The sequence below is a fragment of the Sinohyriopsis cumingii genome, chromosome 8, assembly GCF_028554795.1.
Source record: "Sinohyriopsis cumingii isolate HCF-2022 chromosome 8, ASM2855479v2, whole genome shotgun sequence".
Taxonomy (NCBI): Eukaryota; Metazoa; Mollusca; class Bivalvia; order Unionida; family Unionidae; genus Sinohyriopsis; species Sinohyriopsis cumingii.
In genome coordinates, this window is record NC_142968.1 from 125,884,499 (window position 1) to 125,911,729 (window position 27,231).

Sequence of the window (27,231 nt, forward strand, 5' to 3'; positions counted from 1 at the left end):
AACATAATCTTTTCCATTAAATCGTTCATAAACAAACATTGTAATTTTGTTTACCAGCATTCGTGTTCTTCTTTATAATCCGACCACAACCCGGTTATCTTGTTTAAAAATTATCATCTCATTTTATTTTGAGTCACACTTTTCCAAGTTCTAGTTCTTGCAATTCGTTTGAAATACCCGATTAAACGTGTTTTTTTTATTTCTGAGTCGGATGCAAAGCACTGAATATATTCTTTCCCATCAACTCCTTAATTGATTTCTCGTAAAAATAAACGTACCTCTCAAATTGTACCTTTTCATGTTTCCACTATTTAATCATGACTCTAAAAGCATTGTGTATGTCTTCCCTCTCTCAGCTGTCACGTTTTTAGCCCCAGCTTATTTTTAGAAAATATACATACTTCTCAGAATGAACATGTATCCTTTGTTCTCCTTTATATTGGTCGCTTCCGAACGGTGTCTGACTGCGACTGGTCATTCACGTGACTTACATATGCACATTAGTGGGGAAGTTTTTTCTGTCAACTGTTATGAAATGTATGCAGGCCAGTTACTTAACCATTCTCCAATTCAGTTTATTTTACAATACATTCATACTTGTAACAGCAACATCAGCATCGGTCTCACAAAGTAGTACCATGAACGCCTTACGGAGAATCTACCATCACATTAAATGGTCACACCCTCGTGGCACTGGACAAGTTCACCTATCTCAGCAGCACACTGACACGTTCAGTCCAAATTGGAAATTAAACCAATGTCAGAATTCCTAAGGCAAGTGTGGCATTTGGCAGATAACGTGCATATAACTAGCACATGTGTTGGAGTGCAGATTGATCAGCCTACAATCATAACTCAAGATCTACAAACCCACTGTGTTGCCATCCGAACTGTATGATCGCGGAACCTGGACGGTATTTGGACACCATGTCAAGAAGCTGGATAGGTTTCACATGAGCTGCATGAGGAAACTGGCGAAGATAAGGCGTCATGTCATGGTCCAAACACTGCGATTCTCACACGAGCATGCATTCCAACCAACGACACTCTGTTGATGAAATCACAGTTGAGTAAACCACCTGACAAGGATACCAGAAGACTGAGCACCAAAGATCTTTTACGGCGAGCTGAAGGATGGAAGCAATCTCAGGGTGATCAGAAGAAATGCTTCAAACACTCCCTGAAGTCATTTATGAAACACTTCAGTAATGACTTTGATCCTTGGGGAAAATTTCGTGCGTTATCGCACCGCTCTGACGTGTTTCCTCTATACTGGGCCTACGTAGAAGTATTGCAGAGGCAGCGGAAACCTCACAACTGCAGCACGTCCTTTAGTCCTTAGCTGTTCAAAACATCCCATGTGGCATATCATAGCATGTGTGCAACGGACAGTTAAGTGGACAAATTGACTTGATCAGCCACTCACATACAGAAACCAAACAAATTAGCGATGTTATAATCATTATCCAGTTCAAAGGATGAACAAAAAGCAACTGGAGTTTCAAGTTTGTAGTAAAGATGCCTTTCATACAGTCTTTGTCCATTTAAAACATTATAAAAACGTAAAGATAATTATTTATGTTCGATACATTGTGACTTAGTAAACTCGTCCACATTATACAATTTATCAACTCTACTTTCAAATAGACGAAACTGCTGCTTTAAGTTTATCCACAAGCAAATCTAATAAACAGATATATAAAGCCTCTACTACGTGAATGAGCATAATTTGTTTACAAAGTAGTTCGTAATACATTATACTATTTATTAGCACATGTGTCGTACACATGTGTTCAATATCAATTGTACCATGAACCGAATCACCGTACTTTGGATATTAAATACGTCTATTGGCTCAGTTACATTACATTTCACTATGGTTAAGTAGTCATAATGTATATACTACTGATTAAACAGTGATCACGTTGTCGTGTACGCTATATGATGATTTCCTTTTTTACTTCCTTGTTTTGCATGGTATATAATTATATAGCACGTATGAGTCTGACGTGCAATTTGCACTTTTAATCGACAGATAACTGCGTTTCCGTAATAATCTGCTGATCGGAGTTAGAAGCCTTTTATTTCACTTTTGAAGAACAGTATGTACAAATTTGAAAACGCGCTGCATTAGTTGCCACCTTCTGACCCGTATTATAAATGCGGAGAAAACTTTCAAAATCTTGGACAATTTGTATCTTATACGATCCAGAATATAATTTTATGGGAGTTGTAGCTAGTGATTGTAGCGTATCGTTTATACTATAGATCCACCTTATTTTCTGGTAAATAGCTTCCAAAATAGCTGAGTTTCGATATTGTTGCCATTTCCATGTTCTGACAAATGCAACTTCATAAAATAACAACCTTATGAGTCTTTATGTATCTTTATTTGTGGTGGTTTTTTTTTTTTTTTTTGTTTTTTTGTTTTGTCTCTATAGGAAATTTGAAGAAAATCTGAAACGCAACTGTACAAGTTTCATCTAACAATATAGTAAACATACTTTTTAACTCCGTGGTACCCAAACTGAGCTAAATGCATGCTCCTTGAGGTCGTTATTTAATACTAAACAGAACCGATTCACTCCAACATAGGCATTGCAGAGGTGAAATTGCGGCATTCTCTTTCTCTTTAGACTATAATCCTGTGCAAAAGACGAAACCATGGAATAACACCCAGTGCAAGTTATTTATACCTAAAAACAGAAATTATATGCTAAATTCGGTAAATATTTTGATTATCAAGACTTCTACATGAAGGTTATCACGGCTATCAATATATGTGTATATTTTATTATTAATTTACGATCTATATTCTAGTTTGTATTATTCGATGTTTGCGTTTTATACGTGTACATGATATACATTCCGGGTTTGCATCTTTACAACCGCCAATAGTTTCCTTCTATATTCGATACCTGTGATACTGGAATCAAGCAACATCATATCTTCAAAATGAAATCCATGTGAATATTGTTATCGTTACACACGTCAAGTTGCCATCACTAAATATTTTCTCTGCGTTCTGACAACTCAGTGGACGGTATATGTAAATCACCATAAACATTGAACAAATAACACCTTGAAAGTTGCGATATGGCACAGCAAATGTTGCTAGTAACATGTTCGCATAATCCAAGTTGGAATCATGTCATGAATGATATCTGTTATAATACCAGCGTATTACAGGAAATATCCATGTAACAACAGATGGCACTATTACAGTCCACACAAAAGGGTGTATATGTCCCCAGTTAGGTACATTACAGGTTCAACGAATGCAAGACATTCCAATGAATCCCCAGTTCCAAGCACAATCCCTGGTGACTATATGTTAATCGCGAGGAGAAAAAAGAAAATACTCATTTATTGATATAGTAATCTTGGTCTCAAAATACTCAGGAAGTCGCTCCAATTGTTATTAAGACTTTTGTATTTATTTATTTATTCATTTATTTATTTATTCATTCATTTATTTATTTATTTTAATTTGTTTTATTGCTCAAGGTTGGACAAAACTTGTGTTTTAGTCAGCTGAAATATATTGCAAGTCGGTATACCATCTGCAAGATCACAAGCGCATAAAATTTTCTCTCTTTCTTACTCTGTCTCTCTCTCTCTCTCTCTCTCTCTCTCTCTGAAAAGTTTTTATTCTCGAAACCTTTTGTCATCCCAATGTGAAATATTTTGTACTGGCACATATCTAGTCGAAACGGAGAAGACATTGTCTTTAGCGGTTTACTTGTTAAAAAAATTATGCTATAACTCCTTTAATTTTTCATTCTTCAACAAACAAATAATCACCGTTAAATGTAATCTGTACAATAAACGTTTTATTAACGATAACATCTTGCATTCTTATAATTTAATAAAAAAATGTATCTACCTGTCTATTTGATGCATTATTGAGTAAAAACGAAGATTCCCTTTTTAAAGCTCTGAACGAAGAACCTAAACATACATTAATAAAAAAAAGTTTTTATCACAAACTGATTAAACATTCTTGTCACATGAATGTTTCCCAAATACATTTTCTGGTCACGTGATGCTGTCTTTAGAAGCTATTCAACGTAACCAGTCATATAGGTATCCGGCAGATTCTTTGGTTAAAAACATACGACTTAAAGTGGTATCCGTACATCGGCATGACTCTTTCGTTACCTATGGACGATTAAAACTATTTTCTGTACATCAGTATGACTCTTTGGTTGCATAGTGACGGTTTAAAGTGTTACCAGTACATCGGTATGGCTATTTGGTTACATATGGTCGATTTAAAGTATTATCTGTAACTCCACAGGACTCTTTGGTTACATAGTGACGGTTAAAAGTGTTACCAGTACATCGGTAGGACTCTTTGGTTACATATGGTCGATTTAAAGTATTATCTATACATCTGCAGGACTATTTGATTACATATGGACGGTTTAAAGTATTATATGTACATCAGTATGACTCTTTGGTTACATTGGGGCGATTGAAATTGTTACCCGTACATCGGTATGACTCTGGTTACATATGGTCGATTTAAAGTATTATCTGTTAATCCGCAGGACTCTTTGGTTACATAGGGTTGATGTTAAGTATTATCTGCACACCGCTATGACTCTTTGGTTACATGTGGTTGATTTAAAGTATTATCCGTACATCGCCATGACTCTTTGGTAACATATAGACGTTTTAATGTATTTTCAATAGTTCAGTATGACTCTTTGGTTACATGTATTCTATTGACTCTTTTGTTACTTATGGTCGATTTAATGTATTTTCTTTCATCGGCATGGCTCTTTGATTACATATGGACGATTTAACGTATTATCTGTACATAGGCATGACTCTTTGGTTAAATTAAAGTGTTATTTATACATCCTTATGACTCTTTGGTTACATAAGGTCGATTTAAAGTATTATCTGTACATTTGGTTACATACGGACGATTTAAATCGGTATGACTGTTTTTGGTTACATAAGGTCGTTTTTAAGTATTATCTGAATATCGGTATAAACTTTGGTTACTTATGGTCTATTTAAAGTATTTTCTGCACATCGTTATGACTCTTTGGTTACATATGGGCGATTTAAGGTGTTTTCTGTAAATCGGCATGACTCTGGTTACATATTGTAGCATAAAGTTACAGAATATGTCGGTTCCAGTATATATATATATATATATATATATATATATATATATATATATATATATATATATATATATATATATATATATATATGAAGGTCAGACGATAAAGCTCCAGTGCTTGGTTGTAAATGTTTTAATAAATAAGGTACCTGTATCAATATTAAATCATATTTTATTTAGCAAATGACTAAATTGGATACAACATCAGCTTTATTTTGAAATCTGGAAAGGATGAAATGAATTCAAAGCCCAACTTGTATCTTTTTCTAGTACAACGATCAAAATAGCTCCAATTATTTTTTGATGTAATTAGAATCTCGAGGCACACATCAAACATATAGTGTCACACTTCTCTCATATTACTTTTATTTGTCATAAATTATATTTGCAGTTTCGTAGAGATGTTTCAATTTCTAAATTGAGGAAGCAAGCTGAACATTTCGGTATGTTTCCTTCTTTTTAAATTATGAGAAAATACACAATTAGACTGCTAAATCATGCAAGTATTATTCAAGTGCAGCGTGTATCCATTTTAGAGCGATTCCAGTGCTGAAGTTCCACAATATAAGCCAAAGACCAAGAAGCTGAATACTGTACCAGAACCATCCATCTCCAGGAATATCAAGGATCAAGATCTCAAGGCAGAGGCTACTGTGCATGGTGCTGAAGTTCCACCTCATCCTCCAAAGACCAAGAAGCGAGATATCGTACCCGATCCAAAAATCTTCAAGGATATCGATGAACATGCTCTTAAGGTTGGTGCAGCCTTTATATATAATAAGTATAAAGTGCACACGCTATCAGTTGAACCTGCTACCAAAATATAAGTACAAACTTAGACAACAAACATAAAACGCACACGCTGTGATTATATCATAAGTCCCAGATTAGATAAATATCAGTCTTTCTTTGTTGCCAGCCCTGCAGACACGACATATATATCCCGAGTCAAAATACAGAAATCCACCACCACCACATCAACCCTTGATTCTCGTAGACCTAGGTGAACCACCTATTCAAAACTATTTAAGTTTAAATTTACCCTCCGTGCACTATTGAATAAATGTTTATCTCGCATTTCACCGAATATTTTTAATAAGGCAAACTATTACGAGATGTTTCGTCCTTAACAGAGAGTTCATTTTATTTTCAGTGACCTTGAATCTACGGCTTAGCTCCTTAAGATACATACACACAGATATATATATATATATATATATATATATATATATATATATATATATATATATATATATATATATATATATTCTAATAGTAGGACGGTCAAATACAATACGGTAATCAACATGTCAAATGTCACTTTTTATGTCATAAATGCATGCAAACACTCCTTTGTGATGGGAAACTAAAAATGTAGACTGCGACCAATAACATCTTTGTCCTATAGTAGAAAATTCCATTCCGTTTAAATGCGGTATATTGAAAACTGTAACTCCAGATCAATGGGGAAAATCAAGTCACTTAAATAAATACTTCGATAAAGTCCACCTGCCTATGTTGCATAAAAAACAGCTTTGTCTTCATGTCGTAATGATAACCTCCGATAGTGTGCATCAAACGCACATGAATAGGTTATCCCCGGGGTAACCCAATATACCGTAATGACTCTTAACGTGAATTTACATATATACCTATCAATGAAAGATGTTATTCCAAATTTAATTACGAGGTGACTCAGTGTTTAGCGTTGCATACTCCCGACGTAAAGGATGTGGGTTCGAATCTTTCCAGTCTGAGTTACCTAGTGTGATGTGTCGTTAGGCAAGGCATTTTCCTCAAATTGCTTCGACACTAAATAACCTACTTGGAAACCAATCCCCAACCAATTTAATTTACGGTTGGATAATGTTTTGTATATATTACCACGCTATGAATTTCCTGTGTTTTAGCTATCACTGCATCTAGATGATGAATTGCTCAGTGTAATACGACCAATAAAAAACAAGTAATATTGATTGTATCTTGTGAAGAAGCGGGTATATAAAAAGTAGACAGCTTTATGATTACCGATTTGTATTTCGACGAAACTATGTCAGGTGCCTTTCAAAGGCGATAATACAGTCAATACCATTTTGTTTACAAAACAAACGATGAATTTAAGGCACAAAAGGAGGGTATAATTCCGTAGTGTACGACTAAGCGACTAATCTTGTTTTTCTTATTTCCTTGTGAAAAAAAAAAGACCCACTTATTTAAGATTAGGAAATTTGGTCTTTCCCACTTTATTTAAATCTGAATGTTTGAGAGTACGCGGTCTATATATAGAAAACAAATATAAACTTCACAAATGTAATCTTCCTTTTATTAATAGGCGCCAAGATGTCTTCGAAGTTCAGTAAGTGAGCTAGTAAATTATCTCCTTAAACCGGCCAAAAATAATCTGGAAAGAGTCCGCTCTTTCTATCGTTGGATTACAGATAATATCAGGTATGTCAAATATTAATGTACAATCATTTGGTAGGTAGATACATTTATTACAAATGCATACGCACTAGTCCATTTTATAATAGCAGACAGTTACAGTTCGATATAAGAATTAAAGAATATCGGTTTTCTCTGCTCGAATTACTAATCGCTTTCGACAGGTAACAGAAGTAGTTTTCCACTATGTTATCATGCAGTGAAGGAAATGTCTCAACACTTTAAAGTTGATAGATAAAAGATAAATATGAAAATGATATTCAAGTTATTTTCTCCGTCATTTTAATTATCTTTATATATATATATATATATATATATATATATATATATATATATATATCTTCAATAAAAGATGGGACTAAGGATCGTAAACAGCATCAGGGATGGGATTGGGATCACGACGTTCAGGCTATTTTAATGTCAAAATGCCCACCCACATCACACCGTAGATATGGGTTCCCCTGCGGCTGCTGGTATATCATTGTATATGCAATTAATTATTACTAGGGGACACACCTCAGTCAACTGTAAAATCAAATAACCTAAAAGGTGGCCCCACATTTTCCGTTTTGCAAAGAATAATTAGAAATATTATAATAATAATATTTATAATTGCCAAAACTTCTCATATGAAAGACCACGAAATGAGGTCAGCAATGTGCTAAGGAATATTGCTGGATGCATGCCGATCGTCTATGATGGAGTGGTATTCCTGTTTCGTGTAACGATTGCAGGATTATTGTTGTTGTAGTTGTTGTAGGGTTTAAGGCCTTTTTTCAGCACATTATAGGCTATACATGTTGGCCAGTTGTAATGGTGGAGGAAGAACCAGGTAAAACCCCCAGAAAGAACCACCAACCCACGAGAAGCTACTGGCAAGCTTTCTCACAAACCCACATATGCTGAATCCGAGACTCGAACCCAGGCAGACAGAGGTGAGATGGCAATGATCGGTAACGGAGAGTGCTTCACTCGGGGCCCCTTGACGGATTAGTGTGTGTGGAAAACCAAAATTGTGCAAAAACATGGTGGCCCTAAACTACGGCACATGGATACGGCAAGCCACTACTAACTCGCCGTAGGAAAATTAATCTAAATAATCTATCTTTAATCGCAAAGAATTATGTGGACAGCTGTCTCACCCCAAGATTATTTATCGCCTCAGAGGTTTTAATTTGCATAACCCGGTGGCTTTTTTGGCGATTGAAATACCAAGTTCATGGACCACAGGGGAAACTTTGCTAAACAAAAACCTTTGGACAACATCGTCAACCTCATGTGAATACTATCACTCAAGCACAACCTTGATTGAAGATATTCCGATGTCGGCACGGAACACCGGTGTGGATATTTCTATGGCGCAACTTAATGTTGGTTAGTGGATGGTAATCGCTATCTAAGAATCTTGCGATGTGATATTCTTAAGCGGTAGGAAAATTCAGTATTGAAACCCTCGAATTTGTAAGCACCACTGGGGACTCCCACTACGTTCAAGTAGGGCGGGTTTTGCCAAGAAGATACAAGTGAATTATTAGTTGGTAAACCACCAAACCATGTTGATCGAATATCAGCCCAATTGTAATACGAACGCAGTTGCGCCAGTGCTATTTCGGCGCAGTAATTCTGTTGGAGAATATATCATCAAATTCCGGTTTTGTCGTTGACACCGACACCTTCGTAGTCGTGCTCGGAGTTGTGTTTGAGCGGCTGATCTCATATTGGAATGCTAGCATTCTAATTCAGTCACTATCATCAATTAACTCGTGGCCCAGCTGCAGGTATACATATTGTTCCATGACACCACAGGTGGATATGTGGGAATGATTTTCTACTTCATTCGTAGAACTATGCCCTTCCACATCAACGCTGTATATATCTTGGCATTCCTAATATACTCCAAATAAACCCACCCTTCGAGGGCCATATGGGCTCTTCCTGGCAATAAATGCTGACTTAGGCATTCAAATTTGATCACAGCAAACACGTATGTATCGTCAAGAATATAATGTCAGGCCCGCTCGTTTACAAATACTACCTGTGTTTTTACTTTTTTATACTCACATGCCAATTTTTCAGTAAGTTTGCCTACTTGATCGTGCGTTCAATTTGGGCGGTTTCTTCTGCGTGCGTAAAGGCTAATGCTTCCGCAATCGCTTCATGGATTTGTTCTGGTAGCCGGATTAATGTGTGTGGTAGTACCTCGGTATGCTTCAGTGTCACCCGGAAGACGATATAGAACCTGTACGTGTTCACTTATTACTGCAGCGATTTCTTTCGTGGCTTAAACAAAAGGCACTCGTTTGTTCGAGTTCCGCGGTGTGATCTTCACCTATCGATTGGCGTGATTGTAATTGTAGTCTAACTGCATCGCGCAGTGGTAAATATCTCTGAAATATTGCCAATAGCTCCTGTGCTAGTCTTCTGCTCGATCCACCAAAATTTATCATTCCTATATACTAAACATTTATCTCTGGTTTAGTGACAATAACCTTTTCAATGAATATATCTTATCAACGCCAATCCTTTACCGCGCAGGCGTTGACATGGATAAGGTAAGACACCTTTGTGGGGTCGCTGTTGCCTATGAAAAGAAATATTATAAACGATTTTTATAATCCATGTTGCTGGAATACCATGTGACCTAAATATTTTTAAGAGTGTTCTAGCCTACATCAATGAACACAAATAATATATAGGCTTTGTCCTTGATGACCTTTGGGAGAATTTGCTTTGGAGAGGTTAGCTTGTGTATCCAGCATGATATCGTCGTACACCACATCGTTATTAACGGTCCTATATATGCCCTTGATGAACGGATTTTCGTCAAAATCGCTTATGAATTCAACAATATCGTTATCTCTGCTAGGGTCCTATGTTTATCGCGCGAATACTATTTTGCGAGGCTTCATGATGTTTTACCGTTATAGTATTTATGTTGTTGAAAAGTCCACTATAGTAAAGTCGCATGACATAATAATGAAATAGAGGGTTTAAAAGTTTATATTGACTGCAATGTAAGAACCACACTGAGACACTAGAAGCGCGTGCAGTTACCTCGAAAAATAAACGTCGTGTGACCAATGGGACAATTGCGTGCTGAGGTGCGCACAAATATAATTGTATATCAGCGCTCCGAGGTATATATCAATATTCATATGCGATACACAATGATGATAACACGTTGCGAATGAATTTACATGTTAATGATATCAAACAGCTCCATGAAACCCGTGATTTGGGACATTTATATCCTGATGACGTGTATTCACTGTTCGATACACCAGTGGGACAAGCTTGAAAGTTTGTTTGGTGACGGTAAAATAAATCTTGATGTAGCTTGTCGCGAACTTGTTTTTGAGAACCACTGTTAAAATATTGGGAGAACGCGAGATGCAAAATGTCATGCATTTTTCGCTCTGTACTTGGTTGGATGTCAAACGCATTCGAGCTTTTAGTTGCTGCAGCGACTTGTCTTTGGCACGATATTATCCCCAAAACGTCTTCGCAATAATCCGCGTCTTTGCGAAACCAGACATGAAGCGATTCAGTAGCGATTGGAGGATGCAGACCATGAATTACACACATAATCACTGAACCCTACCTAGTGCTCAGCAATGCCAAACAGTTTTGCAGTCTCTCCGCTGGCACACCCAACTTCATTGTCCCATTTACTTATGCTGGCGAGTTTATGCGTGGATGTCAACACAATACCACCACAGTCGCTGAAGAAATCTATTGCACGTATTGTTTTTAAGGCGGCGCCGCACCCATTCAGATATACACATTCATGACGTTCGATTTGATAATTCAACGATGGCCTCCTTGATTATTTGATGAGACTTTACAATCGGTAATATTTATTGGCCAGTTAATTTTTCGCTGATTCCCACAGCGATCTTACTGTTTTAGTTTTAATTTCCAGTATCCGTACGGAACATAATATTCAGTCAGAGATATGTGCCGACTTTCACTATGGTTTTTATGTTGTTGTCCAAAGTCAACACATCAGGGTAATAATCTCAACACTAGGGTATTGTCTAACAGTTGCAAGTGCTGAAACTTGATGCAGATGGAGGCGATTATAACCACAGTAGCTTTACTATTCACCAAGCGAATATGTTTATCATCGTCAACAAGTTATTGGCGGTATATATAAGCACTGACACCTTCAGATGGATATTTAGTGGAGATCCTCCTTCGTTGTAAGAAATTATATCCCCCTACGACCAATGCAACATTTTGCTTTTGTGCAAATGTACCTTCATGTACGGTGTTCTTGAAGGCCAAATCAAATTCGGCCGGGTCTGTACAAAGGCTGCTCCTCAGGCGTCGGCTGTCCACCGATGCACCCGAGGTAAATTTCCCTATGATTAGGCTGCCATATTCCTTGGCGTCAGAAGTTTTCGTAGTTGCCAAGTCTGACAGCTTAAGTAGCCCAATCTTTTCCTGCAGAAAATATGGAATGAACACCTCAGTATTAACGCGTACAACATGAACGTCAACAACATCAGTGCAGTTCATTCAACGTGTCTTTCAGTTTGTTATTGCTACCGGGTGAATCAAAATGACGTCCAAACCATATAGGAACAAGAAGAGGAGCCTATCTAGAAACTTCAAATGAGTTATTTTCCTCGAATCCAGTTAACTGATTGAGACCTGGTTGGCATCGACATTAATTAGAACACCTGTTCGTTCATTGGTGGGATGGCCTAATCTTGTAAAATGGCGCATGCAATCCCCATGCATAAAACAAACATCCGAGTTAGCACCAACCCCGCATTTGCTACTTGGAAAAGGATCACCACCCCGTCTTACACGATCTGCATTTATTCGACAACATTAAGTGACATTCTGGTGACCATATTTCAGTAGTACATAACATATACTGGTCTAGCACAGCATATGACACCATATAATAAACAGGTTCATTTCATAATAAGCTACCATGTTTTAATGGTACCCTTATGCCAGTGCTGTCATCTCTCTTTTGGACTACAGTTATAGAACCCAACACGATATCAGGTTTTAGCCGGGTGGAGGGAAATTAATGGTTTGGTGCCAACCGGCGCCCGTGTACCCCGACTGCCACCGAAAGTGCGCGTGCGCGCACCAACTGCACCCCCAACTACTGATATGTGTTAAATGGATGTGGTGTGAATTAGTTCCAATAGTCGATCCTTGCTGATACAACAATTGTTATGTTTCATGATGAGGTCCTTTTCGTAGCCAATGTGCAACGTTCTTTGGTCGAAAGGTTTTCTTGTAGTGCCGCCGTCCGACCTGTTACCAAAAATATTTATCTTCATAATCGCGTAATTTTTATTGCCTGAATTTTTTAACGAACATTTTGTCCATGCAATCATCGATCTTCCTTTACGCGCGTCGTCGTTCTTCTTTCAGTACCAATTTATATCTTACAATATCAGGTTTTCACAAAGGAGTCTACGACACCAGGATGAAGTTCATGCATGACCACTCGACCAATTTTCTCGTTATGTTTTGCTAATCCAGTAGATTCTCTGTCTTTACTAAATTTAAAGACGACGAAATATTTGTTAATGGCATCTTGCAGTTGCTAATATTTCATTTCCGGCATTGACACGAATGATAGTGATTGCAAATCCGACAGAAATTCCGAGTGGGCTACGGCAGGCGATGTTTCAGCTGAATTCCTCCATTTCTTAATAGTAGCGTATATCCCGCATGTTGTTTTTAGCACATTCAAATCATTTCCAGCGTTAGAAGCGTCCTGAAGGTATGAATCATCAAATAATAATTGGTACAACTCGAAGGCTATTTCAATAATTTTAGCCGTCTAATCTGTACTAAATCATCTCAAGCAAACATTTGAAAATAACTTAAACCTGGATTTGGTGGTCCTACTGTAAACGAACGCCGTGAGATTAAATGCGAAATATCTTGCCTCGAAATACGACACCTAAAATTCAAGCGTCTTTAATCTAACCTCAGATTTAAAATACATAAAATACAGGTATGCCATCCTGAAATTTCTAGATGGAGGTGTGTGTGTGGACTTGGACCTGTATCCAAACATTATAGGTGACACCAGCCGTGACCAATTTGTTTAGCTAACCGAACCGACTGAATGAATAGAAAAAACCAAATAAGCCTTGTTAGAAGCTGAATATTATGACGAAGCTGAAAGTGAAATTCTCACCGATTAATAGTGTAACCGGACAGTATGCGAATGTGAACGCTACTGCTTTTAGATTGGCACTTATCTACTTATTATTTGGTAATGACGTCTGTGGACATCATGGGAAGGTAGTCGGCCACAAGCAATTTAATGTAGTTAGACATAAATAAACCATCATTGTTAGCACTATAATGTTCAATAAAATATTCTCCCGTAGGCATATCGCCACCTCTTTTTAAGGACAGCATAATTTCTAACGTTTCCATAACTCTTCAGTGGAGACCGACACAGGTGTTGAAGTGGGTAATCCCAAAATGGTCGCATGTTGGCACATGCGATTAATCATGTCACGGTACTGCCTTTTTTATTCAGTTTGTCCGCCAGGGCCACATCCGTATGACTCCTCAATGCAGATTCGGAAGACACTAATTAGGGTTTAACTGAGATTGCAGCCAATCCGTATAATGATCTTCCGTTCATATTTAAATTACCTGTCATGATTCCCCAGGTGAAACCTAATTTAGTATTAGGAAGCGTTTCCACGTGTACCAATCTGGCCTGGTGCTCTGCTGTTTGGGGATAATTTTTTTGCAGTCCACTAATGATATTTGTCCCATATTTAAATTTCCTGTCATAGCATCCGCCGATCGATTTGTTTTGTTATCAAGTTCAGAATCCTCAAACGATTCCCCTGATCCTATTAAAGTTCCAAATTTAGTGTACGGCATTATTTATGACAAATGAACGTCGTTAATTTTGATTCTCATCCTTATTACCGGATTGTCATTACATGATAGTGGGCCCTACCGGTCGTGGTAGAATTAATTTACTAATGAATTTAATACTAAATAACACGATGAATTATGACCGGGCGATGATTTGCACGTTAAGCCCACAGCAGGGTAAATATCAAATGTTATCCGATCATGACAAATCGATATCGCTATATACCAAACCTGACTTAGTGATGATAGTAGTAGAATTCTCTGAACGATAACCAGCAACATAAAAGTATCGTATTGGACGATATTAATATCAACCGCAATATCATGATTAAATTTTGTGAGTATTTTTCGTTATACCTCCTTAAACAATGTAATAGCATTTATTTAACCCAGTCGTACAATGCCGTGTCTAAATACATCCACTGCAGCAAGGGCTGTTTTGTGCTTTTCTCTGGTCTGGATAAATGTAATATCGATTCGATCCTAACAGATTATTGCAACGGAGTGACTTCTAAAGATTTCAAACACTGTTATCACTTAGCTACCTCCACCTCGAAATAATGTTTCATGTCGTTTCATCGTGATGCTGAAAATGTAAGGGAGCGATATCGAAAAGGTTTTGATGAATTTATGCTCACACTGCGATGTAAAAGGTTTTTCTATCGTTGTCAATATAAAATCATGTCGTTTGAGAAAATGAAATACAACGCCAGCATGACGAAGTGCTACGAAAATGTTTTGGAGTATCGTGCGGCTTTACGTCAGCAAGTACTACAAGATGAAGTGGGTAAACAACAGGACAGGAAGCAGGTCAAACGCATTGCAAAATTAGCCGAAGTAGGTCAGACACCGATGACACGCTTGATCAACTCACTTCAAGGATAAACGTGGATAACGCAAAACAGAAGGATATCATAGAAATATTTGCCAAGCTCGAAGAGGAAAGAATTCGTCAGGATTAAACCACGATCGACTTGCTGGCTGATATGTGTAAAACAAAACTGGGTGGTGAATATAAAAATTAAAAAACCGATAGAAGATTATTTCACGAGTACATACGACAAAATGAACGAAATTTTAACCGAAACTAAAAGAAATTTGACGAATTCATTTTTTTTCGAAAAGAAGTTTTAAAAATAGGTGAGTACTATGAGACGGTTAAAAAAAACAGCATTGCCTTAAACCTTACTCCGTTCCGATTTCAGAATTAAGTAATAAAGTAAACACTATATTAAGTAGTCATGGTAGCAGCTTTGTACCAAAATAGACAAAGACCGGAAAGAGGATTCATGACGGATTTAATACCCGTGACGGGTTTCACGTCCGTTACTACCAGCAATGGGCTGAGGTTGTCATGGGCCAAAATTGTTAATTGCTTATAAACAGGCGGGTAATACAAGTACATAACTCGATAACGAAGTCGTGGAAATCCTAAACCATCTATTAAACTAGAAATTAGTGACGCGCAATCGATACCATATTCTGTATCGGGACCTGACATCTATATAAATCACTATGCTGAAAGTTCTGTTTGAATCTGATAATTTTCTAAAACTTATTAAATACAGAAATATCGCTCGACGACTCAACGTTGTTATTTGATTCTCGTTTGGCGAGTTCGATCGTGAGGTACAATCCACAGCTGCAATTCGATTGGAAATTCTCTTACGAATCGGCTGAAATTTGGAACAGTTTTTTAATGTTACCAAGAAAAATAAACCTTATCAGTCGGATTCCAAACCATTATGCTATCCCCTGGTGGTAATAACTCATCGATATTTCCGCGGAAAGTTCCCGGGTGAACATGGCTAGAGGACATAATGCGTCTAATATTAAAATAGAACGGACTTACTAAACTTTGAGTACCAGGATGACTCTGGCAGTAAATTACATGATTAATTTTAATGTACCACGTACGATCGGGTCGATGTTTGGTCATGCGTCTGAATTTATCATGGGCAATGCGTGTACGGAGAGTTCCGTTGAATATTACGAAGATGAACGGTGTGCTAATCAACTACTTGATCGCTCAAGGGTCGCTATCTTCGGTGGGTTCTGCGTCCAACATGTTTTAGTCGACAGCGACTGAGGTGCCTCCTGGGGCGTTGAAGCTACTCCTGCCTAATCCGTTAATTAACTATTTCGTCACGAACAGGTACTCGATTTCTGAAGTCATTTTATGGCTTACAGACAAATCCGGAAATGCCGTGAATAGCAACAACGAGTGAATCGCGTATCATTCGCATGTGCGATGCAAACCACATACAGATGCACAACGGTTTCGATGTGAAAAAGCACATTTCGTAAACGCCTTTGATGTGTGGCGTGTATTGCACAGTATGCACATCTGGCGAAACCGCCTCACGTAAAATATTTTGAATGGGATAAAACGTTATCAAACCATGACGACAAAACGTGCAGCGTTGGTCAATGTTTTATCTACGTTATGCTTCAAAAGTAGTACAGTATTACACGGGATATCGTTTAAGACGTCTGGAATTACTCTTCAAGCTGCAGTCAGCCTCTGCCACAAGAACTTCAGTCAGCCAAAAACGCGTGTAAAGCTATGGGCAGATATGTTTGCCTCTCCATTAGGATCTCGGGCACACCGACGCAGAGCGAACCTCATGCGTTCAAGAGCACTCTCGAAAATGTTACGTACTGTCCGAGCAGATTTTATCAGACTTAGAGAAGATTCTTGACACTGATTGCACTGCTACAGATGCATCCACAATCACATAGGTAATATATGGATACGGCTTAAAAGATTATGGTGTTGATTGTTAATTCCAGATGTTTCTTTTTGAATCATTAGAAATTATAAATGATTGATAATTCTGCATCAATGATTGCAGAAATCATATATTGATAAAGGATAATGTATAAAACCATGTACTCGACAGTCATACCCAAATACCTGAAATTGTTGAGTACTAGGAATTGAACATGATAAAGTTGAATATCCAAGATCACACGAAAAAAAACAAACAAACGAGACGCAAGACGAAGGTGCGCATTTCTTACCTCATAAAGCTCTCTTGGAAATTCGAGGGAAAATTCGAACTAATTCCGTGCCACCGACAAATTTTGCCGACGGTGCTCAACTCAGGATGCAAAATAGCGGGTGGTCGTTATTCACATCGCCACGATACCAATTGAATAATCAGACCGTAGAATAAATCAAGAGATATTTGCTATGGGCAAGTAGCATCCTCTCATTCAGCGATCATTACATGAGGTCTTGCTCCACGAGCATGTGGTAGAACAGGGACACCGATAAGGGAATTGCTACGGCTGATCTGCTTCTGACTCCTGTTGTGGGTAACGGCGATGCGCTAACGCAGAAAATTTCAGGTGTAATTTTAGTTTTGCGCTACAAGGTAATTATAATGTTGGATTTGCAACGGAAAGGCTTTGAGACAGTTTCCTGCTGATTCCACTGTGTTCAGTTTTTGGCCTGTGTCATCACCGATGTTTATAGGGACGTTAAAATACAGGCTGATGCTCGAGGGGGATTCTCCGCACAATACATGCATAAAGTCGCTATACCTACTGATGGACAGTTTATTCTCATCTGGTTACCGTTTAACATGCCTAAATTCCCCCACGCGCGATGAAACACGCGCTCAAATTAGAATCGATATTTGATACATTCACTAAACTATTTATTTCGGATTTTCATGCAGTAGTTTACGGCGGCTCAGGAGACCAACACATGGCGAGAACAGACTGTTCTCGCCATGTGTTTGTCACCTTATCGGCCGTAAACGGCTGCATGAAAATTCGAAATAGAGATTTTAGTGAGCTTCCAATGCACGTCTGTGTGGTTTATCAGCTAATTTTGACATCTCTAATAGAAAAAATCACTCGAGTATTCATGATGCTGATGGAAGCCTTGTCTTTAAATATCCCGACCGACTCAAAGATTCCTCAGCGGATATTGAAATCCGATCGACAGCAGCCCGTGTTAAGGATTATACTTCTTATGCTTTTGTCACCTTTGATCGGTTCATGGCTTTGGACATCCTCAAAGGAAAATAAATGTGATTTTGTGACAGCGCAGCAGTCCAGAAAGACAATTATGGTGTGAAAGATGGAGGTCAGAAATACTAACATTTTTAAACACCAATATTGTCTAAAAACTATTTTATTATCCTGCATGATATGCCACAGCGAATCCGCTAGGAGACACAAAACAGGCCTATCCATTAGTGGTGGATCTATTGTTTCAGCAATTTTGCCTGTGATTAAGACTCTTGGTGCTAAATTTTAGCATTAGTGTTATAGCCTAATGGTGTAATTTTAGCTGGCGGAGCGGCTTCGGCAGCTGCAGGGCGAGCGTGGAGCCAACTAAGTTGCTCTGGATAATGGTTTAACAAGAAAGGGAAATGGAGCTAAGAAGACGATCATCACTTTGCCAATTTGATTTGCCACCACGGGCTACCGTACCAGAAGGTGAAACGCTAAGCATTTATTAAATGTTAAAATTTGTCCAGAATAATAACATACATTAGAAATAACAATAAACTCATGCTTATTACTCGTCCAATCACCGCATTAACAAAAGACGCTGCTGCTAAGAAAGGTTTAATCGGTTAACTCTCTGCAAATTGATTAGATCTCATTGCGCTGTTTGTGGTGCAAAGAAATCTCGGGTGGTATCGGGAAAAACTGTGATAGATAATTTTGTATATAAATCATGCATATTGTTTGTAAAACATCCATGCCCACTGTTACCGCAGGTGTCCTTGAAGATTCTCCGGGTTGAATACAAGCAATGACAATATCAAAATAGAACGTAATGTGAGTGTGTGAGAAGATGTGTGAATTTAAAATTGTCTGAGGTCTTATCAATATTCATATAACATTGGGAAACTCCCGAGGCACAAGGTAGATAGGACTTTGCCTGGACATAAATGCACGGACCCATATAACCATCTGGAAAAACTCTATGAAAACGATCAGACACTACCCGTACAAGAACCATATCACGGTGTGGATTCTACTGCCATGCGACACAATATTTGCTACTGGTATCATCCGGACAAAATAGCTGAATGCGACGAGGTGAATTAAAAGAACTGAAGCCTCAAAATTTCAGAAAGCGACTCGACTGCGGTTTTGTGTATGGAATCATTCGCTTCGGTTATGCATTTACAAAATAAAAAAGGTACTTCTATCATTAGAGCCTTAAATAAAATATAAAAGAAGGAAAAAAGGAAAATTATGGGTGGATCTTGGCAGAGAAATTTACAACAAGTCCGTCTCTGACTGTCTACAAAAAAATAACATCGCGATATACAGCACTCAAGACCAGGTTCAAGACAGATAAAAATCTGCGAAATGGAAGGAAACGAAAAGTGATAGACACGTTATCTTTCACATCACTGAAATTCAGCGTGGAAGACCGGTTGAGAAACAGTAGGCAAAATAACAAGTTTGACAAAGGATACACATCATATTGGACCGAAGAAGTTTGTGTAATCGAAAAAGTTTACAAAACATTCATTGTCACCTACACGCTCAAAGACGCAGCAGGAGAACCTATAGAAGGTTGGGGTTTTTTTTACAAGCAGGAACTACAAGAAAACGACAAGGAAATTTTCAAAGTGGCAAAAGTCAATTTGATCAAAGAAAAAATCCTCTCGTCAATTGGTTCGGTTATCGTGAAAAAAATAGAATTAGTGTATTAACACTACGGCATTGAAGACGCTAACGTCTTCGAGGTTGGCGTGATGTGATTACGCGTCCGACGATGTGTTCAATGTGTGTAACATGCCTACATCTTCACTCCGACATTGCGCCAACGCAACATAGCTTAAACTCTGAGACGATAACGCCAAGGCCATTGCCACTGTGGTCACTAAGTGCATGAGGCGATTACATTGTGCCAGTGGAGCAGAAATATATTTTTTGAAACGTTTTTGTCTGAGAAACCCCTAGCATTCTCGTCGTGTTCTAGTTATCCCATCACGTCAAAAGAAAATGTTCAAACACGTATTCAAATTTAATAAATTTCATTTGGTCTGGAAGCGGAGTGCGCTTGATGCTGTGGATCAACTCATATAATTGATCTCGTTGTGCTGTCAGATTAAAGCGTTTGAGTTTATTTAGGACGTGGTATTGCTACTTATATCGTTGCACTGGTTGCTGATCTTCATCATAGACAGGACGTTCTGGTTTGATAACGGGCTTATCTGTATGCGACTGCGCTGATTTGTTCCATGTACTATAGTAGATGTTCATTGACGGGTTCATGCAGCAATTCCAAATTAGGAAGATTACGAGGATCAAACTTTGCTGCGTCCATTATATCATTTCCGATTTATTTAATTAACAAATATTTAGAGATAAATTTCTAGTAAGAGCAATAGAGTTACGACAGTGCTTCCATCCTTTTCCAGGCTTCGATAAGAGCTTTTATATTGCTTTTTGTAGAACTCCATGTCGGAATAGGGACTGTGCAGGTTTCTAGCTTCTCAGGACGCGGAACATCATGTTTTTATTTCAAATTGATACCAGCGACCAAGGGCTAGCACAAGATGGAATCAAATTCAGTCACTCGGCCACGAGCTCTTTTCAACGAGTCATATGTCGATATGAAATCGATTTACAGGAAATGTATCGGCAGACATAGAAAAGTTCAATCAGCTCGGTTCGGGGTGGGTGATGGTTGGAATAATGGGAAACATAGCCAATACGGCAAAATACAGTCTGTTTGGGGTAAGCTACTGGTTACCGCTGCCCAATGAGGTGCAAAACACAAAAAAGCTTTGTCAAAGTTGAAAACAACTATCACAAATGTCCATGTGGGCGGTGTTATCCACACTTTATCGCGGAAAAAGAATGCGTGTCAGGCTAAAACATTACAAAGCATACGAATACAATCTCAGTGTTACCGGAATTGAATTTCCAGTGCCGATTGTAGACATTCTTAAATTTACAAAATAAAAAACATCGATAACAACTTGCTTCTGTGCGGAAGTTTCGCCGACAGTATCCAGACGATGATATTGGCCAGTGGAAACTATGAAACCTGCATGGGTCTCGTGTACTTTCACAAGGACGGCAACGGGGTGTTCGCTTGGCTACAACGTGGCTATCTAAGTCACATTTGCTGTATTAAACATTTGTCGAGGTTATTACATAACCAACCAGTAAAAGCGAACACAACAGTTATTATTGTAGAAAATGTTTAACAAGGTTCAGAAATTAGAGGATACTCAAAATCATAGCCTTGATTGTGGAAGTGTCATGACAATGAAATCACCCAAATGAAAGCAGCGGTAAAATAACATCTAGTACCTTTCATTGCCAGATGAAGATTCCGTCGTCATGCAGTCTGATTTTTTTTTTGCGCCAATCATGCCGGTGGATGATGGAAATGAGTGCATTTCTACCGATGATAAATCATACACGATTGCGTATTATGTGCCGTGCAGTTTTGCATACAAAATCGTTTGCATCAATGAATATTATAATTCCGAGGTCAAACTATATCGTAAGCCGGCTTGCATTGAAAAATTAGTGCCGAATATGCTGGCAGATGAGGAAAAAATATAATGTCTTACCAATTCAAGTGATTTTAATAAACTAAACGCAATCGAATTTGATGCCTCTGTGAACTGCTCAATCTACAAAATAGTTTGCAATAGATCGTGTGAGAGATCACTGTTATCACAGCGGCAAATACAGAGGAGCTGTTCATAGAAGATGTAATTGCATTTCAATCAATCTTATTTTATTCCAGAAATGATGCATAATTTGTGAGGAGAAGATTCGCATCTGATCATTATCCTTTCAAGTTCATGAACGATTTCAGTTTGATAGGACGTTTGGAAACTCAATTACAGATTCTAAATTTACAGAGGCGGATTATGCTCATGCACTAAAAATATGGGATGGGTTTGGGATGGCCACCATTGGAGATGATCAGGATTTATACCTGACGTGTTGGTGCTCGCCGCTGTCTTCGAGAAGTTCAGGAAAGTGTGTCCCAATTATTATGGATTAGATCCTTGATGGTTTTATTCCTCTCAATGTTTATCATGGGTCACGGCACTGAACATCAGCGAGGTTACCTTAAGTTTGCTTACCGACGTCAATATCTTCAATTTTGTCGAAAATGGAATGATCATAGTCACTCGAAAGTCAACAAAATTGATTTGCCCGATTACGATCCTAACGAGGAATACAAGTGCATCATTTATCTTACATAATGTTCTTTATGAATAGGCTATGTCGCAACCTATACCGCTTGTACATTTTTCGTGGATAAACCCCTAAAAGCTCACAGAGGAGTTGCTCTTTGGTGATGATGACCTGGCTACTTTCTAGAGGTCGATTTAATTTATCCGTAGAAACTCAACGAACCGCATAACGATTACCAACTGGCAACAGAAATGTTAGTAGTGACCGAGGACATTATGAACCCTCACACCCTGCAGTTAAAAAGGCATTTTAATGCGGAGATGGAATGCACTGCGAGCTCAAATTCGATCAACGAATATGGTTAGAGACGTTCATCAGTTTTAACACTTCAAAAGAAAACGTTCGCTACAAGAGATTTCGATCATTCTTTGGCAACGCTAGGGGGAATTAATATGTTCTCGCAAACGAATTCGATCAGATCGAATTATCTTACCTATTTACATACTCGCTGAATAAAGTTGGGTTAACGTGTTACGAAGATAAACGCTACGTTATAGAGGATGGTGTTACAACACTGGCATTCATAAAGATGTTAAAGAAATAATTTGAAATGCTATGCTGATGGAGTTGGAATTGTTGTAACCCAAACTAGTAATCGGGCTGGTACGCGCAAACTCACTGGCAGCGGTAGTCGGCGTTGGCTCCAAATCTCTATGTTTACTTCACCTACATGAAATATATTATGGCGTTTTGTGCTGGAACTATAGTCCAAAGATAGAGATGCCGGTTCCGCAAAATAAAGGGACGATCATACCATGGTAGCTCCATCTCGCAATGAACCATTCTATGATAATGTGTCCTGTGCTGTAACAGAACCGGCATTCGTACATACAGCTCATTTCTTGGTCTTCCCCATCACTAGTATTAAAATTCTAATGTTTTTAATAATTATGCGTATAGTATAGGGAGAGTGAGGCCAAACTTATGGGGAGATTTCGCATTTAATGGGGGTTGCCCTTTGTAATGTATATGTAATGAATCACATGTACAATGATTTACTAGCAGCGACGGAGGAAACCGGATACACGGGGTAACGTGCATGATCAATCGGATAATAAAATAGTCAACAATACTTGGTGCCACTCGTCTTTTATACAGCTGCTTCAAACCTTAGATGTGTATAAATTTAATGTACGAGACACAGCTTAGATTTTAAAATTTAAAATTCTTTTTCGGCATTTATCTTTAAGCAACGACCAATCCGAATACTGCCTGAAACCACATCTAGAACTGGTTGCATTATAGCAATTGGTCCGGTAGCATTGGTACAACACACCTTTGCCAGAATGAAGCTGTATTTTATTTATTATTATAGTCATACTTGTATCATTTCAGATATGATACGGAAGGATACTTCAGTGGCTTAATACGTTCATGTGATCCTGATGACGTTTTAAAAACAGGAAGATCTGTGTGCCAAGGATATGCAGATCTCTTTTCGGCCTTCTGCGGGTAACAAACTATCTTCCAAACCCAGAAACTGCGCATATACATTTTGGACGAAATGTTTTCACATAGTTGTCTATTATGGAGACCATTAATATATGTGTTCATTTACTCTGTCTTTACACTCCAATTCACTTAGTTTTATCGCACTATCCTAAGCATAAATGTTAACATACTTAAATACAGAATATATATTAACATGTAAAAGTAAATGCAAAAAACGTATTTAAATCAGTATAAGTATTGCTATGTATATTTAATTTGTATTTGTCAGTCTTTTTCTCTGTTAGTATATGTTATGTATAATTGTATTTTGGACTTTACTTTGTCCAAAATGAAGTTAATTGTGTACCTGACCAGTAAGTTTTGATTTGTAAATGAAAAATATGTTGTTAATATTTCGCTATGAGTGTGGGTTAAATATTAGGAACATTATCAATATAAACATTTTTATCTTATTCTGGGTCTAAAACATTGGATTTCCCCATGGATTTTTTTTATACCTGATGTTTACCATGTTTTTTATTATAATTTTAGTAGCAGATTTTATATTGTTGAAACTTAGCAATTTCTAGAAATGATTCATTGAACCTATTCTTGATTTCAGTGTTGTGTCTTATTTTTTATATGATGTTGTTTACTTGAGAAAATAAATTATTCTTTCATTTAACATCTCGGGGTTAATCACTCTTATTGCTGTGTTTATTATTTCATGTGGGTGGAATTATTTATTGAAATTATTATTTACTTGATATACAAACTGCTCATCTAAAATATTCAAGGATGGAACATTAATTTAGAATTATAGTGAATTCAGACAAGAAGATGTTGGACGATTTATTGTGATACATAAAAGAATGTTAGCACATCTACATAATTACGGCCACTGGCACATTACCACGTTCGAAACTACAGGCAGATCAACATATTAAATATTGGAACTTGGCATATCACTGGAACTCAGTTGGAATTTTATGAATTTGGACATGTCATAAAACCTTTAGACATATTTGAGATTTAATTGGCAATATTGTAATATCTTTTTAAATGTTCAATTATTTGTTGAAGTTTACAAACTCGATAGTTTTCACTCTTTTTCTGTTACTTAGGTAAAGACCATAGAGACATAACAGTATAGCTTATATCGTTTTACAATTGCAGACAAGTGAATATTCCTGTTAAGACAATTAGTGGGCATGCAAAGGGCTACAGTTACGACCCTGAGATAGCTATAATCCCTTCTACGAAAACTAATCACGCGTGGAACGTTGTTTTCCTGAATGGCGGTTTGTAGAGTGTGCCTGGGGAGCTGGCCATTTGAAGGAACACACATTTAATAAAGAGTTCACTGAATTTTATTTCCTTACAGATCCAGAAGATTTCATCAATGAACATTATCCACGCATGAACAAAACCGAGGAGCCGGATTCTAATTGGCAGTTGATGAAAAACCAATTTCAATCGAAGAATTCTCCAGACGAGTACATCTTAAGAGCACCGCCCTAGAGCTTGGAGTGATACCTGTATCACATACGTCTGGAGTGCTGGAAGTCCAATCGGATTCTACCATTACTATCCAAGATGGCCACAAAAGCATAGAAAGCTGGATGATAGATATTTCTCTGAGCAATGGTACAAATATGAACAAGTACGCTATGTCCTACATGCAAAACTCGACTACTCTGAAAATTAATGTGCAACCAGCCGCCGCTGGGAAATATGTTTTAAAAGTTTTCGCAAAGCCTAGAGGAAAGGAAAACGATGAACATGATTTGATCCTACAGTATATTATTAAGTGCAGTGATCCTGCAAAGCCTGCAAAACCGTACCCCTCAAGACAAACACCATGGGCATTTTGCCCAGAATGTAGGCAGTATGGATTTGCAGAGGAAGCCTTGACAAATCCGATTTTTACGGCAAAAAATGGAGAACTCATTATAAACATACCAACAACGAGACATGTTGAGGCTATGGCGAAACTTCAGCATGCAGAAAATAGAGATAGTTCCAAGCATTACACACTGATTGAATCGTTTGCTAATAAAATAGTTGTTAGGACAAGGTATGCCTTCTGAAGGCTTCTACTCACTGGATAATATGGCAAAACGACCATGGGAAGGCAGCGATAGCTACTGGTCATCTATTGCATATCTGATCGATTGCCGAAAACTCATGATTCCGTGCCACCCTTTTCCTGAATGCTATTACGGAGCTGTTGCAAAACACAACTGCCGACTTCTAGGTAAATTAGCACTAGGGGCTGGTAATATATAAATGGAATCGATTTATTATTCACCAATTGGCTACTGGAAGGGTAAAGCAGCAATTAGTAAACTTGCTAATGCAGCAGCGGTTAAACATTCTACTTCTAAAGCGTGGTTATCCAAACAAACAATATGGCAAATTCACCTACCGCCACCTAAGCAAATTCGATTTGCACATTTCAGTGTCAGTGTTCCTAATGAAGTTCATCAAGCTGATATTCTGTTTTTACCACATGATACTGTACGTAGAAAAAATGTACAAATACGCGCTAACTGTTGTTGATGTTGCAATTAGATATAAAGATGCAGAACCGCTATCAACGAAAACAGCATCTGAGGTAGCCATGCGTTTAAACGAATTTATCAACGAGGTGGTCTCCGATGGCCACAGCTGCTACAGGTTGATCCTGGCAAGGAATTTCTTGGTCCAGTATCATCGTTAATGAAGCAACATAATGTCAAAATACGACAAGGACATACTGCAATTCATCGTGATCAGGCAATTGTTGAACGATTTAATCGAACACTTGCTGAGCTCTTATTTGGATATCAATACGCGACGAAATTGATTCAAGATAAAAAATCTCGTGAATGAGTGGCAAGATTACCAAGTGTGATAGCAGCGTTAAATAATGAGATCACTCGAACAACCAACATGAAACCTATTCATGCAATTGCAAAACAAAATATACCTACACAACAACGTGATCTTTCAGCACAGCCAGTATTAGGTAATATCACTGTCAGGTATTTATACAAGCCCGGTGAACTTGAAGGCGGTTAAAAAAGAGCGACTGATCCTATTTGGAGTGTTACCACACATAAGATATCCACCGTGACAAGATC

The 27,231-nt window shown here is 37.9% G+C and overlaps 1 protein-coding gene across 1 annotated transcript; it reads left to right on the forward strand.

Annotated features, from left to right (window-relative positions):
• Nucleotides 1-757: 757 nt before the first annotated feature.
• On the forward strand, nt 758-26,357 carry LOC149794589 (kyphoscoliosis peptidase-like). The gene is made up of 6 exons (XM_089969134.1): nt 758-892; nt 5,677-5,895; nt 7,473-7,588; nt 24,011-24,127; nt 25,283-25,407; nt 25,589-26,357. Exons 1-6 carry the CDS (start codon nt 758-760, stop codon nt 26,194-26,196), a joined length of 1,320 nt encoding a protein of 439 aa, XP_089825260.1. The 3' UTR covers nt 26,197-26,357.
• Nucleotides 26,358-27,231: the final 874 nt, after the last annotated feature.

What these genes read in the sequence shown, in the direction of transcription:
- LOC149794589 (XM_089969134.1), top strand. Translation starts at nt 758, where the DNA reads ATGTCAGAATTCCTAAGGCAAGTGTGGCATTTGGCAGATAACGTGCAT. An exon ending in TGGATTACAGATAATATCAG is followed by an intron (nt 7,589 to 24,010) that starts GTATGTCAAATA and finishes GTATCATTTCAG; the next exon opens with ATATGATACGGAAGGATACT. An exon ending in CGTTGTTTTCCTGAATGGCG is followed by an intron (nt 25,408 to 25,588) that starts GTTTGTAGAGTG and finishes TTTCAATCGAAG; the next exon opens with AATTCTCCAGACGAGTACAT.